We start from the raw sequence: 18,421 nt of genomic DNA, 5'->3' as shown, positions 1-18,421 counted from the left end.
AAAAAAAAAAAAAAAAAAAAAAAAAACACATCTTAGTAAAACCAATACCTTCTCAGCTTCGCATCGAAGCTAAAACATATTTAAAATTGAAAAATAGAAAATTAAAATTATTACGTTGGTGATGTTTTTATAGAAATGTAGTATGTAAATTGCACAAGAAAATTTTTTTCTTTCGCAATACTGACAATGAATCAATTTAAAAAGAAAAATAGTTATCAAATTTTCTTGATTTATTTCGAACAAAGTTTATTTATAACTATAGAAATATAGCTAATGAATTATAGTACAATATGCTATAATTTTAAAGTATTTTATACTTAAAAAACATAGCTAAATTCCTTGAAGGTATTTATTTATTTGTTGAAAAAAAAAACAGTAAAATTTTTAATTACATAGTATCATGAAATTAGGGTGCAGTTTAACAATTATAAAAGAAACATAGAGCTAAAAAGTTTTTATCGGTTTAACAAGCACAGCTATATTTTCAAGTAACAATACTGTTGTGTGTGTGTAAACTATTAGAAATTTTAAAGAAGAAACATACGATAAATAGTAAAGATTAAGTGATGTTTTCACTAACTCAAAGATATATCTTATTATTAAAGTAGTATGTTATCCAATTCTAGTTAAAGAAATATTTTAATACATAAAATAAAATTTATACCTACATATTTATTTTAAGTTATCAAATAAAAAAAAAAAAAATAATAAAAAAATTAGAATTATTTTGCTTTGAAAAAAATAATTCAGAGGGTTGGTCGATAAATTACTTTAAACTTTAATTATAACTTTATCATAAGTTCTGATGAGTTTGATAAATGAAATACATAAACACATTTAATTCACTTAAAATTTGAAAAATATCAAATTTTTACTATCTATATGAGATGTTTAAACTTACACTGAGAACCAATTAGAAAATTAATAGGCTATAGTCAAAGTGAAACCTAAAGGTTTTCAAATTACACATGGGAATAGTTTTTTTGTGAATTTCTGTGCTAATATTTTTTTCTTATAATAATTATTTAAAAAAAAAGACATTAATTTTTAACTTTATAAACTTTAAAAGTTTAGTTTTGACTACATTTTAAACAACAATTAAACGAATTCATATACATCTTTTAGCTCATAGAATTTTGTTCATTTATTTTAGATATCTACTTTAGATTAATGGAAGCATTTTTGAATGAAGTTAAGTTATAAAGTGAAGTAGAGTACTCACATTACACATGGCAATTTTTCTATCACTGTTGCACTGTCGTGATGTGTCGCTGCCAGAAGGCAATGGTGCTGTAGTTTGTCCCTGTTTGTAAAGTTGCCATCCTTTGACATAAAGGTCACCAGCAAAAACAATTCGACCACCACCTGGTACCGAATTACTTCTCCTGGTCGTCTGCCACCTATTCATAACAAAAGTTTCATTACTTCAAATTCAACATTTCACAATCAAAAAGCTTTTTAAATATTAAAGTTTCACTATAAATGCTAATAAGACTGAGCAGCAGTATAAATTAGATTATAAGTTATCGTAATCCATATAAACAAAGATGATAGTGGCAAAAATATTTGAATTTCAGATAATGATATATTTGAATTTAGACTTCAGATCTTCAACGAAAATACGCACAATATTGCAAATATTTGGTTTGAATTTAAAAAAATAATAAATTTGATAGAAAATTTATTTACATATCAAACTATATAGGGAACAAAATTCATATTTTATCGTCTGAAAAGTTGAAAAAATCAGTTACAGACTTATCCATTTTATATGATGAAACAACTTTAAATTTTCATAATTTATATTTTATTACAAAAATTAATAAACAAGCGTATTAAAAACTTTATTTTACCGAAATATTTTAACAAAAAAGATGGTTACCATGTAATGAGTCTATACACTCTTGATTTTTGTCCCTGATCTCTAAGTACTCTGGCTAAACCTAGTACTGAATCCCTGTGTTCCATTTTAACTGTCATGGCCCTCTTGTAATAAAATAAAGCTTCTGCTAAATGATCTGAAACATATTACATATATGATTCATTTTGATGTATTGAATTATTTCACGTCTATGTATTGAAATAAATTATGGGTTATAGAAGTATAGTTACATAGATACATTTTATAAGACATTCATTCATTATTTAAAATTTTTTAATTTGTATGTATTTTAATGACACTTTACAAAGGCAAAATAATTAATTCATTAATTCATTAATTAATTCTTTAATATTTCGGTTCCTAATGATGTTATGTAAAACTTGACTCATTAAAATTGTAATTAAAGTTGAAAATGTTATTCTATATCGATATATTTTTTTCTCTTTTTATAATATTTAATAAATAATTATTTTTTTTATAAATTAAATAATATTTTTTGTTTAAACGTAAATAAAACTGCAGAACCATATTTTAATAATTTAATTTTCGATAACTCAAATAATAGAAAAACATGAATAATATTATAACTAAAATGAATATTTGTAAGTTCAATCAATAGTTCGAAAACCTAGTATATTTTAAGTAATTGTATACAAATTACTTACATAAACACCGCACAAAGTGGTAAAACTTTACGAAACTAAAAAATGAAAGCTCAATAATGATTGAAAAATAAGTACATTTGGTTATAAAACAAGCTTTTTATCGTAAAATTGCTTCATATTCTAATTATGTTATATCATCAGGTTATGTAACAATATTAAAAGGTACTTTTTTTTTTATTATATGGATATTTTTACTCGACAAAATTAATTTCAGTGTTATCTAGAGAAAATGATATTTTCATATAATAATGAATTTCTGATAGTTTATTGAAAAATATTTTACAAGGATCATATATATTATAATATTTCATACATATACGTGTAGAATAGAAAAACCCAACCTATATATATTTTGTTATTTTATGCTAAGCTTATAATTATTAAAATTGTCTGATATAAGTAAGTATAATCAGTATAATTATGGTAGTGTTAAACTTCGATGTGAAGCTGAGAAGGTATTACATTTTTTATGGTGTGTTTATTTATTTTTTGTGTCTGCCACCTTTTTTTGTTAGCTTTTACTGGATCGATTTTACTGAATGATACGTCAAAAGGTCACAAATCATATATAGTTGCAGACAGCGCCTTTAAAAACTGAAAAAATGTCCCTAGTTTCTCGTAAATGAGAGAAATCCCTAAAAAATTACGATTTTCAACATCGGTAAACTTTTAATCTTGTAACTTAATGATTACTTGTTCTAAAATCATTGAAAATCCATTAATATATCTTGCAAGAAAAAAGTGAAGTAGTTAAAATAAATTTTCAATTTTTTTATTAGTGATAAATAATAATAATGAGATTTAAACGCAGTCTGAGAAGTTCATAATTATTAAAAAAAAAAAAAAATTCAACAATGTGTCATATATATCTGGGACACCCAATGTAGCACAAGTAACGGTGACTTACGGTTATCATGAAGCCATTTTGCGTATCGAGCTTGGTGATCGGGATTTTTTGGCTGGTACGTGGCCACATGTTTTAATAGTCGTCCTGTTTGGCTTCCTGTATGCATTTTGGCCAGTAATAAATACGCAGCCGTGTACCCACTATTTAGTCTTAGGCAACGTTCCAGCATAGCTACAGCGTCTTTGGTGCGATTCATTAATCTACAATGAAAATATTTTTGTTACTACATTTATTTAGGTACATTCAGTGTTGAAAACAAACCTGTAAACTTGGCCCAAATTGTAATGCGCATTAACATGGCCAGGAGAGAAGCGAATTGCGGCTAAAAAATGATGTTCAGCATCTCTGGACCTTTCCATCAACGTACCCAAATTATTGTGAGCACTGGCATAAGATGGCCATAACCTAGGCAACAGGAAAAAAAATTATCATGTTAATCGAATATTCGATTTTTTTTAACTAATATATTTATTCAAATGCAATAAATAATTAAATGTTTTAATTAATATCAGTTTTTAAAAGATAAAAAATTACGTGGTACTAAAGCATTAACATTAAAGTTAATTTATACACAATGCGGCATGAAAACCAAAAGATCCTCTGTTTTGGATACCATTGTAAATTATCTACTCTTTATAATTTTATATAAAAATTAATTAATTTCATTAATTATTTAATTATTTCCAGAGAACCAATAGGTTCTATAAGTCATAAAACAAAAATGTGTTAATTTAGGTATTTTTTGACAGAAATTTTTGTTTTTGGAAATTATTTAAGAAATAAAGAATTCTATTTTCTCACAAGTTATGTTGTTCAATAATAGTACAATAATTACATTGTTTAAATATTAGGTCAATAAAATTGTTTGAATTATTGGTTGGCGACTCAAAATTACCGGTTTTAATGTATTATTGTCATGTTGTTTTTCATTTTTTATTAAAAGATTTGGTTATGCGGTTTAAGTGTAAACAGTAACACACAAAATATTTTGAATTTATCATTTAAGGGAAAATACTGCCCTAACTCTTCTCTGTGAATAGACCATTAGTAATTCATTAAGTATTTAACGTTGGGATGTTGATACTTAAATGTATAAAATTGGCATTACATGCAATATTTAAAAACATTTTTTTTGAATCTAAATTTACATATATTAAAAATAAACAATATTGAGTACTATATAGGCTGTATCTATAAAACCTTATTACTGTGATAGCTGAACTCCAAATTCATTTATTTTTCATAGATTCATTTTTGATTTGATGACAACAATATTTAAGTTATAAATACATTATATACTTTTTGATTAAAAAAAATATTGACTCTAAAAATTTTATTATAGCATGACAGATAAAAATTTTTTAAATATTAATCTTTCTTTTAAGATATAAATCAATATGTAATAACTATTGGTATACTTTATATTATGAAATTTTTCTTGTTCCATTCGCTCACTTTTCCCTTCTCTAGCTTTTAAAAATTTAAGCTTGAATGAGTCAAAATTTCGTAATATAAACTCTTATATTTGACATCTAATATAATATTCTCAGAACATATAAATATTGCAATTCAATTACATTTTAAACAAAAAAAAGTAAGAAGCTACAACCTTTTGTAGAAATAATTATGACAGCTTGTCTAACGCACCTGACATGAGTTAACACAAAAAAAAAAAAAAAAAATACTAAAACCGTTCTGAGATTTTGTCGTTTACAACGTTCAAATAATATTTTAGCAAAAAGTTAAGTACAAAAAGTTGCAGTTAAGTTCTATTTCTGTTTTCATATAAAAAAAAAACAATTAAACTGCATCCACAGTAAATACTCTTTTTAATATCTGAACGTTTATACAATAATTTGTATTTTCAAACCCGTGTTTAATTTTGAAACTTTTATAATTTAAATATGATTAAAAATATATAAATTTGAGGCACAATATATATTAAATCAGTTGCGCGTTTCGTTTTCATATTTAGTTGATTTTTATTAATAGTAATAAAAACTAAGTTACATATAACTTATAAATTATATGTGTAAAAAGTATTTTTATCATAAAATAAACTACGAATGAAAAAAACTTGACGAATGTTGACACTTTAAAATCAAAGTTTTGATTTCTAATTTTGATAAATATGTGAAACCAATAATATCAATGCATATATTTTATTAATTATTGGCATCTGTACGGGTTATGACTAAATTATACAAAATCAAAATATAAATATAAAATACTTATAGTAATTAATGTGTTCTTTTCTTTTTTACTAAAGAAAGGGTGTATTCATAATAAAAAAAACATTATGTTTATTCCAAAAATTATAAAACTAGTCACATTTTGTCTGTACAGCGTCTTTTTAGTTTGGATAGTACACAAAAAAGTTGACAACTCGAAGAAAATCGATTTGTCTTGCTGTTTGTATCTCTTAATGGAAAAAGTGTCATCGGTAGAATCCAATTTTGGACTCGTCACAATACTGTTCTGTTTTCTATCTCGTATGTTTACGCAGTTCCTTGTGGTAAAATAAAAAAATACTTTTTTGCATTTGTTTGCATAACCAGTGTGTATGTGTGAGTGTCACATCAATTCGACTATCGTTTTGATCTTCTCTTGCACTGTGACTATCCGTAAAGTTAAGGTCGAAAATTTGCCCCCAGTATTCTAATAAACAAAATCCGCATTAAATATGTATAAGTATTATACATATGGAAGAGTAATTGTTCTGTTGACAATTTTTTCATCATCAGTTTAACAGCAGCAACGTTGTAAATATAATAAGTGACAGCTCCAAGAGTATAATCTAATATCAGCTACGTATTTATATTATTGCCTTCAGAGGAGGTTAAAAGACGTGAATGTAAAGTGTCAGGAAAGCTTACTCGTAAACACTAGTTATTTTTGTCGGCATAAGTATTAACGAAAAAGCTGTTTTCGTTTATTTATTATTACTTTTTCCTTTCGTCATAACCATATGAGTGATGGATGGAGTACCTTGAAAAATTTCAATAGTTTATCCATAACACACGAAAGTATTCTTTACTTATTTCACCCCTACGGTTGTTAAGATAATATGAAATGAGTAAACTTTTTTTTATAGCAAGTTTCGATTGATGTAAATTCTTATATTATGAAATCTAATACGCAAGTTAAAAAAAACAAAACAAAACTTCGGGTGAGAACTTTTTATTTTATTTTTTAAGTAAATTTATTATATTCAAATATTCTTGATAAAATATAAAAATGTGAAGGACTTAAAAAAAAATTTTAAGTCATAATCTAAATAATTTGTTTGAAATAGTTTCTTATTTACTTACAAAATACACTCATGTATATAATGCACCGTATTTTAACTGTAAAAAAGTATACGATAAGAGATAAAAAACTTTATAACATAAAATTTAATCTCCTCTAAAAAATTCCAATCGATGAGATCTAATGTTATATTGTTATATGTTATTAATTAAACAAAATTTTTAAAGTATACTTATTTTATTATACACAAATTGATTTTTTAAGAGTTTTTATTCTTAATATAAGACTTATGAAATATTTATGTACTGATATTGTTTATGTAATTTATCCATAGGGATCCATTTTGCCTTTTTTTAAGTATTTGTAGAATATTATTTACTTTTTCTGTGCCGACATAAAGTACTGCGTATTTGAGGATAGTAATAAAAAGTTGTAAATTTGAATATATTTTTCAATTGATGCTCTTTCTTGGTTTTCGATTTTCGCATATTATATTTTATATTTATGATGCTGTACAACAAAGAGTCTGATGATGCCTTTACCGATTCAATACATTTTTCCCAATTTGCGCTATGGCTTTTACAATTCGATTCAAAAGGTTAGAAATTCATTGTAGGACTCACTTTATTTTGTGTTCCTTCCAATGCACTTTAACAGCATTTCTATAATTGAGACGATTTCAAAATAAATGGTATATTTAAGACTATATGTATTTAAAAATAAAGTCATTTTGTTTAGCACTTTAAAGTTTAAGTATTGAGAGTTAATGAAGTGATTTTCACTAATAAAAAGTAAAAAAAAAAAAAATAGAAAAATTAGATTAAAAATATATACGTTTTTAATAATTTTAATTCTTTAAAAGACATTTTAATAAATATTTTTACGAAAAGCGAAAGAGTATCATTTTAAACTAGAAGAAAAAAAAGATTATTCATTAATATTATCAAAGTAAACCGATTTTTATGTATTTACTACCACGTAAATCTTGATATGCTTATGGTTGTAAAAATAAGGATTTTACAAAAGAATATCTGATAAGTTATGTCAATATTTATTGTAACTATTTGAATGAAAAGTTTACTAATGTATGATTAAATTTCTAATTATACTTCCTTAGATAACTAATATTTTTCCATCACAACATTTAATTTTCTTGTTTATTTATTATGTATACGAAATACTTTTAAATAAAATGTATAATTAGTTAGTAGAAACTATTGGTTTCAACTCATTTAATATTTAAAAATATGTAATTGAATGGCATTATTTGTAAAAATGAAAACAAAATAAACGTTTGATTCAAGTTTTATTCTATGTTTAAGGGAAGAAAGTTAATCATGCTGCCAGAGGTTTTGGTACACAAGTATAAATCTTATGGTAGCTGTCTGCTCGTGAATTTTAAGTAGTAGGGTTTGCCTGGAAATTGTCTGAGATTTAACTTAAAAAGCCGTGTTGATCTATTGGAAATCGTATAAAATTCATGAACTGTATTTACGTGTTTCATTTTAAAACAGTCCAAAGTAATATAAATGCAAATACATGATGTAGAATGTGGGGACAAAAAATAGAGTGTAATATAGAAAAATGTTCATCAAAAACATGTCATTATTACTACTCAATAAGAATTAGTATTATTGTTAAATCGTCGTCTATAACTGATATTTAATGAAATGTTTTTACTGTGTATGTTTTATTAATATTTTGAGAAAAATAGGCTTAGATGGTTTGGTCATGTAAAACGAGAGGGATCGAAAGCTGTAAGAACAGCTACGGAAATTAATGTTGAGGAAAGGAGAGGTACACTTAGACCAAAAAACAGATGGATGTATGTTATTGAATGCGATATGAGGATGGCTTATGTGTGCAGAGATAATGCGGGAGATCGTGTCAAGTGGAAGTTTAGGAAGTTTTGGACAACACCAAGTAGTTTTGTAGAAAGACGAGGAAAATGAAAAAGCAGACGATATATTATTACCATTTAATAGAAACTACACTTGGTTTGCTACGCAGATTTATTATTGAACTTAAACATTTTTATAATAATTATAGTTTTAAAAGATTAATAAATGTCTTACAGAGGATATAAATCTTAGACAGAGCTTTAAAATTCAATTGGTATTAACAAGTCAGGGTCGAATGACTTTGAAACAAAATTCAAACAATTGTTTTCTATTTGCCTTTTGTTGTTAAGCTCCATGCTATTAATGAATATAAACCATTATAAATTCATTTAAGTGATTTTAAGAAAAACCAACTAATTAAAATCCTATTGATATTAGAATTCTGTAGTAATACAAAAATAAGGTTAAAATTATGATGTGTTGGGTATTTTATCAAGGTTGGATGTTTTGGGGATTTGGTCAATTCGTAAGCAACGAGGTTCTATCGGGGTTGTAGAGTCTGAGGGTTTAGAACAATAAAGACAAGTAAATGTAATAAGAAATGATTAAAGTTCCTCTATAGAGGTATTATAAATGACCTAACTGGCAAGTACCTGAAATAATAGATTGAGGCAACGAAGAGGCGGTGGCCATCTGACGAATACAATGTAATGTGATTATATATAAGGTACGAACTAGTTAGTAATAATTATTTAAAGTTTGAAAATTAATATAAATATATGATCTATTGCTTTATCATTCTTCACTCAGATTATTAATTCTAAATAATTGGGTTGATATAAATTTACTTACTTCTTTTAGATACTTTGCGTAAGGATTTATAATGCTTCTTTTAAATAAATAAAGTATTGGCGCAAAAATGATTATATATCGTCTTAAAATGTACCGACGACAACACGGGGTCTCGGATATTTTGAGAGGAATAGACCGGACAAAAGAATTCTGAATTCTATATTGAATCGAGAGCTTCGAAAGTGTGGAGAAGAGCCGCTCGCTCACGAAAGTGCAAGCAGAACTAAGCGTTTTTATGTTATTTTTAATTACCCCCATCGTGGGATGTTGTCGTAAGTGCTTTTTAGTGATTTTCAGTTTATTGTATTAAATTGAACATAACATGATTATTATTTTAAGATGCACAGTATACAATAATCAATTTAACATGCATATACAAATATAATAGCTAGTGTACAACAGTGTGTATGTAAATTAATTATTTGTTTGTATACAAGTAATATAAAATACGGATTATAAATTTTTCATTGATAAACGTCGTAATGCAAAGCATTTGTGCATATTTCCATTGCGCGACCTTGCAAGTTTTATTTATAAGTACTTGCATAAAACAATGTAATACATGTTGTGCAAGAAGAAATATCAAAAGTGATTTACACTCGATAGCACGCATAGTTGGTATGCCAACAACAAGTTGTAAGAAAACGCTCAATAAAAATTATTTATTCTGAAAAATAGCCTGCAGTTACTCGCTGTAGTACTTCTCAATTTCGTTTAAAATAAAATCACATTTTTAAAGTACAAAATTCACGCTGCAAATTCAATTTTCTCTTTCATGAGAAAAAGCACGCACAAAGGCTTGTGGCCCCACTTGCACTGGCATACATTCAGTTTGCGCGCAGTTGACAAGTAAAACGAGCAAGGCAGTAAACAAAGTTTAGACGGCGGCAGCGTGGCATGCGTATTTTATTTCATCGTCTTGACGTGTGCACCCAAGATGGCATGGCGCAAAATGACACGTAATTTTAAGCTTGAAAGCTCTTACTATTTCACAAAAACCTACTCACCCTAAGCTGAAGTAGTTTTTCACAACGCTGACAACTGTTGGTTATTATTATGTAATAATTTTATCAAGCGATTCATGAGCAAATGCAATTAGATATCGCAAATAAAAACTCTTGTGCCGATGACAATATTTTATAACGATACCAATATGCCTATGTGGGTAAAAAAGAGGGAATAACGATAATAGAGCAATCAATTGAGAATATCTCTCCGCAGGAAGCAAAACGTTCTTGTATTATATTCGTGATGAATTAATATTGTTAAAACAATGTTCCTTTATATCTATGCAATAGTATCTTCGCTTTTAAAAAAATAAAATTAAATCTATAGACTCTAACAACGGTTTGATACCCAATACTGAACAAAAATTTTCACGAGTATTGAATTATACGATTACATGCTTTTTAAACGGCTTTGTAATTTTTTTTTATTGATCATTGGTCTAAAATATTAAAAATTTTTCTAAAATTAATTCAAATATTTTATGTAACGATTTGATATTCATCAGATTTCTAACTTCAATTCAAATCCTGCGTATAATTAGAAAATTTGTAATAATGTTGGTTTGAGTAATTACGACTGTATTGATAAAATAAAGTCCTTTAGAAACTTTTAAAACATAATAGCCGAGTAGAAAAAATGTCGTCCTTAAATCTTAAAAAATTATAAAGAAAAAATCTTTAAACAAACTTTTAGATAAAAAAAACACAACACACTCTACTGAGTGTACGCGGGTATACGTAAGAAAGATAAGTTGTAAATCCATTTTATGTTTATCGAGTTTCATCGATCTTGTGCTCTTCTAATTAAACTACTCACTGCGCTATTGTACGAGTTTTTGTATGTGTACTTATATTTGAATGAGAATAAAGAAGTTTCGCGAGATCCGGGCGTGGCAAAGATTGAGTTGCTATTAAGTTGATGATAGGCCATCACCCCTGTGTAACGACCTGACGAGCACTTAACGTCTGGGAGCTAATGAAGACTCCAGTTATCACCACCATCACTGCCTTCCCCTAAGATAGGTTTATTCTCTAGTTACTTAAAGTAATACGGTATGATATAAATCATTCTTGAAAAATATACTTTCAATTTCGAAAATACGTCAGACTTGGGTTTTATGATCATGGAATAGTAGTGATTAGATATTTATATTGGATAGATCCGTAGTTTTTGTGTGTAATTTAAAAAAAGAAAACTAAACGGGTTTCGTACAACTGGAGAAAACTCATCTAGGAGTATGAAAAATGTATTTGTTCGAGCGAATAATGGAAAATCGAAAACGCAAAAAGAAACAAAACTACCGAAGCAAAATTCTACCACATAAAGTTTTTTCTTTCAATTACTCTTTAGTTAGAATAAGTTATTACTATTTCGGTAATATTAAAAAACAAATCAGTTTTTGTAATTTTAAAGTTTGGAAACGGTTATACACGTCGATTGTATCATAAATGTTATTAAAAGTAATTTGATGGTATATACCAACGTTGAATGTTTTGCTGGTTTTTGTTTTAGCTGAAAACGAGGAAATTATTTTATTTGAACCCGTTGGTTTGTATAATGAGAGTTCTCGAGAAATGTTTACGATAACAGTTGAAACAGTTTGTAGTGGTTTATGCTTGTCAGTTTTGAAAGTTTACATTTTTTTCGCTTCCGAGCTATCTTCATTTTTAAGTGGCTTCTAATGGATTTTCCTTGCTTTTTGTGGAAGAACAGTTTCATCGGGAATGTTTTTCACTGATACAGTATCTGCCGACTGGCTAGTAATGGACCCCAATTGTTTTTACCCGTTTCCGGTTTGCAAAGTACACGATGCAAAGAAGCTGATGGTTTTCAAAGCGGATCGCGCGGTACGTTTTAAGCGACCTGGGTTCCATGCGGTTTTATTTAAAACGTGTTATTCGTTCAATCCTTGTGTTGTATACACATTCAATATGTATATTTATACGCGAGCACTCCTAGAAACCCGTATCATTTACATATTTACATTTATGACACAGGCACCAGGTGTACGGTAGAATATTGTTGCGGAATTGATATTCAGGATACCCGGCAGTTGTGGCTTAACCGAATAGTGCATAAAATATTGCTTACCGTAGGATTAGAATTTTTCCCTGTGCCCGTCTATTCGCGTTTACTGTCTACTTCTAAATTTGTGCAAATAACCATAATAAGAAGTTTAGAGTTCATGTCAATATATAATGCAGTTACCGTTTAAGTATATTTTTGTTTAAATTGAATATAAAAATATGATACAATATGTTCGAATTGCGCGAGTTGTAGACACGCGGATAAAAATAAAGACGGATAAAATGTGTAAGCTCCTTGACTTTTGGCATAACGTTTTTAAATGAGCTGCTTACACGTTTCTAAAACGTATTTTTCACAACTTCCTGTCGAAAAGTGAACACATATAGGTAATGTAAAAACAATAAATTTCACGAAAAATAACTCGAACGAAGATAGATGACCTTATCACTAGATTCCTAATTTATTGTTTTTTTTTTCAATTTATCGTGGATAGCTTCAGTCGGGTAGCCATAAAATGGTAATTATAGCAGTTGCCTATTACTGAAAATTGTAGTTTATCTTGTAAAAAATAAACCTTTTGACATTAGTAAAGGATAATTTTGTTCTTGCTAGATTAGATATATCAAAATAAAGAATAAATTAATGTATTTTTAAGTAAAATCGTGTTATAATCGACGTTATTATTATTTTTATAATACTGTTGGTATTATTAACATCGAATAGAAAATCATAGCCAGCTTTTTAAATACACATGATATTCATATTTTATTTGTGTTAGCGATGGAAATCAAAATATTGTATTTCATAATTTTATTAAATTGAAATTATCAAAAATTCAAATAAAAATTTATTGCCGTTGAAATTGTTTTTTTTTTTTGGTAATATATTTGTATACAAAGTGGTTTTTTATATAAACGCCGATATAAAATATACGTATACATCCATGTAGCCAACGATAATAATCTTTGGGATATTGCAATTCATTTTATTGACATATTTAAAAGCAGTATGGAAAATTTATTGAAAAAGTTTCGATTTCATTCATTGAAACATTTTTAATGAAGTAGAATCTACTTCCATTGTTCCTCCATTTTTATGGTCAGTTAGCTCGCACTAAAGTAGAAACTTTTACTTTGAAAAATAGCACAGCGGTCTCTGATTGTGATTAAAATCTAGTTTCTTTGCACAAGAGTCTCCATCAAACAAGTCCAAGAACAAACAAAAAAAAAAGAAGATCGTAACAAGCGGGATGGAAGTAGAAGAACTACTGGGAAAAATAAACGAACCTTTCCCGCATTTTCAGCACTGGAAGGTAGTCTTTTAAATTTCAAGAGAGACAGGGCAAAGTAAATGAAAGCTCGACTAACTGACGGCAAATAAGCGGACATCGAGTCAACGTAAACGTTTAAAATTAGATATAGTAATAGCTTTGTCAGACAGTAACCGCATCCGCTTAGTGAACGACACAGCCGACTAGAAATTGTTACTGACTCGAAGGCCGAGTGCAAAAATGAACCCAAAGCCGCTATACGTTACGGTGAAAACCACGATGAACAACAACATGAGGTCAAACGATTAACGATACTTTGTTCAAAACACCTATTACAGTCCCTGGGGTATTTCATCAAAATACTCCATCAAAATAAGATTCGAAATCAGTATAATCGCAGTGGACTTGCGATAAAACTTCGGTTATAAAGTACAAATAAATACTTTCTATTGTTTTCGACGAACAAAATAAATGAAGTGTTAATTATTATAATTCATTATAGTCTAACCATCACATTGAAGACCTTTAATGGTGCAATGAACATTAAAACGAAAGTAAAATTGTTGTTTTGAATTAGAACCACCACAGCAGACGCTGCTAACCAAAAGACTTTTCAATTACAGAAATGAGAAATTTATTACACATTACATTGAATGAAGAGAGAATTTTTCATCATTCAGTGTCAAATAAAATGAGTTATGTTCATTTAAACCTTTGTGGTTGTAAAATATTATGCGTTGGCAGCAAAATTATGTTATTATTATCAACTTATGTCCTTTGCTACTGCATTGCTTAAAACCATTTCTCTTTTTTTTTCAGCTGACCCTAATAATAATAGTAATATGTTATCCCCCAAATGTGCTCGTCGAACTTTTATGTATTTCTAGTCTAACCCTCGAAAAAAAATGTACATATTATACACACGGTCTAATACAAAACAGCAGAGCAATGACGCAATATTTGCTTGTATAGCAGCTATAAATGCTAAAAGGTTATTGTTATTATTATTCATACGCGTGCGTTTTTTTATTTTTACACTTTTATTTTATTATCACTATTACTGCTCAATATAATATTGGCGGTTAAAAATTCAAGTAAACGCGGAGAATGTCCAAAAATTTACGATCCTTCGACGAATGGCCGGAGGCTCAAAAGAATTATTACCGTGCAATAATTGTTTTACTTATAGTTATGTTCCATGTTTGGTCATTTGCGACACGAAAGGTTACAATGTAGTAAATATAACTTTTGAATGGTTTTAGCGGTTTAACGGCAACCCGATTTTTGATGGGTTTCGTTCGATGATCTGGGCTGTAAAAATATATATTTATATACAATACACCTACAATATATGTCCAGAGGGTATATAAAGAAAATGGAGTTTACGTACTTACTTTATGTGAGGGGGCAAATAACCATTTAACAAAATAACCCGATTACGCTGCGTTTATAATACAAAGAGTGTTGGACCATTACAGAACGAGCTTTAAACTTAACACAAAAGGTATTTTATCGTAGCGTACGTTTATTTTTTAAGACATGTCGCGTAAAAACCATACTAGGAGTGTCATTAACAAGATAAAGGTTTATTTTTAAAAACACACACTTGCCATTCATTGAATTGATGTAAAATGCGCTCCGTGTCAATTATATTTCTTTAAGAAATAGCGTTCTATAATATTACAAAAACATGAAAGGTGCCGAAGAATCGCATATTTAAAAATAGACAGTGTTAACCATTAGGTAAATAAAAAAGACGACAATTCGCTAGATAATGTATTCACTACTTTGAAGTGTTTTGAGTTCAGGTAAGTCTATTTGGTTTTATAATAAAAACTTTATGTTTTTTACATCTTTTATTAAAATAATACATTAAAATGTCTTAGTGTATTATCTACGACATACGCGGCAGCGTGTTCATGAAAAATAAATTCAATTTGTCACGAAAATAAAACATAGTTGACATATTAATTTGAAAAAATTTATATTCACCACTTATCACTACTGTCCAAAATTTTTCCACTATATTTTTTTTTCAAACACTACAACACAGGATATCTTTTGATTTATTAAACCGGTATCAAATTGTTGACAGCTAGTGAGAGATACAACAACACCAAATAATACGCAAAAAGTAAAATCTATCTACGCACTTTTACTACTAAACAGAATGTTTACAATTCATGTTTTTTAAAATTTGAGTTTCAAATTATAATATTACTTTAGATATGAATTGCACGCCTATATTTTTATTCAAGAACGTATAGTTGTAAACTGCTGCATACACTTATCACGTGTGCCGTACAAACTAAGCAAATGCCATGTGTATGAGTAATTGTTCTCAACTCTGAGACTGAAAGTAGATACGAAAAAAAAAAAACATTCAGCAAAAATCATAAGTCGACGTATACAACATAATACACAAATAATATATTCCAGAATACGTGGAGAGAAAATGACATTTTTTGTTTTTACTCGAGACAGTTGTTATGATATATATTGTGTCTTGATAGTGAGGATCGGAATTGAAATAATGTGAATATATTTAAACTTTTGTTTGGAAGTTAGCGTGGTCTAAACTAATGGTTGGTATAAAGCATAAAGGAATAAACTTTTCGAGTTATCATGTAAATGTTTGACATAGCTGTTATGCATGAATCAAATTAGAAAAAAAATACACAAATCATCAATGAAATAAACATTAAAGCGTATATTTACACAAAATAGTTCATTGTGCCAGGGAAATGTATGTATTTCATTACTGTTTTCATCAAACTTTTGGTCGAGAATACAATTTTTACTGTGAACTTTCAGAAGTAAAATATTATTTATAACATTAGTTTTGTGGTGTTTATAATAAAACTTATTTTATTATAGCTGTGATGTGGACATTTTATTTACAGTTATTACAATTACAAATTGTTTTGGCGATTACAAATATTTAATAGCTAAGTTAGCGTCGATATAACCATAGGAAATCAATTATTTTGAATATTCTATTCCTTAGTCCTGCAACGTAATTAACGATAGTGTCTATTTGAAGTAAGAACTACGAATAGTAACACATATGTTAACATTCGTATTAAACCATTGGCTTTGCTTTCTCTACTAAAGCAAACAAATTTTCCCCTAGTCTATCGATTACACACTATAAGAAACATACACATTTTTATTTTATTATAAAACTTTAATTTCTCAAATGGCAACATCCCTAATTAACTAGTTTTTTTAATAGATAATTAGGAAAATAACTGGTCGATTACAACTTTTCGATTACTATTTCGAAAGTTATTAACAATTTAAAGTATTGATTAGATGTGAAGTGTGGATGCTGTTATTTTTATAATTAACATTTCTCCGCCATAATTTTCCTTTCACTTAGATATAAATATGTCAATAACTATCGATACAACTGATCCTAAAGTTGTTATCGACCAGTCCTTTTTCTTACTAGAATATTATCTATTAAATAAGCTAATTAATAAGGAGTGTTGCCATTTGAAACATTGAAGTTGACATCTTTATAAGATATAAGGTATGAACATAAAAACAGTTCGGATTGGAAAATTGGGAGAAACATTGAACTAAAGAAACATATAAAAAAATGATTACTATTATTTTTATTTTTCGATTAATTAAATAGTTTATGATAGTGAATAATTCTATATATATAATTTAAATATATATTATGACCGGGTAAACGGTTGAAGCCATCATTCTGCCATATTGAGTAGGTCAATTATGTCTTACCGTATTAAATGATTTGAGATAATTGGTATTTTACTTATAATAGACGATAAAATCACAATTCTGTAATTAAACTCTCTATTATTATTAATTTCACCTATTATAGTTTCGATAGCTTTATCTTTTATCACTAATTAGCAATCTATTTTGTTATATATATTTGTGATTATGATGTAATGCAAAGTAATTTCAATTTTTTAGTCTACCCAAAATATAGCTTATAACTTAATTTAATTGCAACATGTTTTTCTAGTTATAAACTTTTTTCATTAAAATTTTTTAGAGATTCATTGTTGTAAAACTTTCAAATTATTTACTTTTTTATGAAGAGAGAAACTATAAAGTATTAATTAACTATACGTCCTGAGGGGTTTCATGTTTAAAATTTATTTGTTTAATTTATAGTATTACTATTTACATCAAAGGTTCAAAACTTACACCAACGTAATATGTTGGGTACCATTTGAAAATGGTAAAACATTAAAAAAAAACAGAGTACGGGATTTTAATGTGTAAAAAGAGTTCATTTAAGTATTTTTTTTTCATTTTTTTATTCAATGAAAATTAAATATCAATTCATAGAAATTAAGCCAAACATTTGCTTCATAAAAAAATGCGGTTGGTTAAAAAAAAACAGAATTACATATTTATCATGTTAAATTATAAACATAATTGGTAAAAATTAAAGGCGGAAGTTCGTTAGCAATTGCAGCTGTGACAACGCCCTAACTATAAAATAACACAGCGTTCGTTTTATTTACTTTAAAAAGAACTACAAAATCTTTTCATCAAAGAAATACTGATATAATCAACAAATTATGTTCCACAAAATAATCACGGTTTACATATTTTGTCCATGGATTTTTACACTTCAAAGGTGCAAACAAATTACTAAAGAAACTGAAATAATTCAATTTTATAGCTCATTTTTTATTGAAACATTGTTATTGTTCATATTTTTATTTAAGTTGG

General features: G+C 27.6%; 1 protein-coding gene across 6 annotated transcripts in view; it reads right to left on the bottom strand.

Moving 5' to 3' along the window:
* Nucleotides 1-18,421, bottom strand: part of LOC126907618 (protein O-mannosyl-transferase TMTC1-like) — a 323,473-nt gene that overhangs the window by 261,963 nt on the left and 43,089 nt on the right. For all 6 annotated transcript variants that reach the window (XM_050689026.1, XM_050689028.1, XM_050689027.1 and 3 more), the window contains exons 11-14: nt 3,716-3,859; nt 3,455-3,654; nt 1,883-2,018; nt 1,223-1,400 (exon numbers count right to left, since the gene is read on the bottom strand). In XM_050689026.1, the coding sequence (XP_050544983.1) occupies nt 1,223-1,400; nt 1,883-2,018; nt 3,455-3,654; nt 3,716-3,859 (658 nt within the window). The remainder of the gene's footprint in view (nt 1-1,222; nt 1,401-1,882; nt 2,019-3,454; nt 3,655-3,715; nt 3,860-18,421) is intronic.

Source organism: Daktulosphaira vitifoliae, unplaced genomic scaffold (genome assembly GCF_025091365.1).
Source record: "Daktulosphaira vitifoliae isolate Bord-2020 unplaced genomic scaffold, ASM2509136v1 Scaffold_5, whole genome shotgun sequence".
Lineage (NCBI taxonomy): Eukaryota > Metazoa > Arthropoda > Insecta > Hemiptera > Phylloxeridae > Daktulosphaira > Daktulosphaira vitifoliae.
Note: the sequence above shows the minus strand (reverse complement) of the source record. Positions and strands in the feature narration are given on the sequence as shown.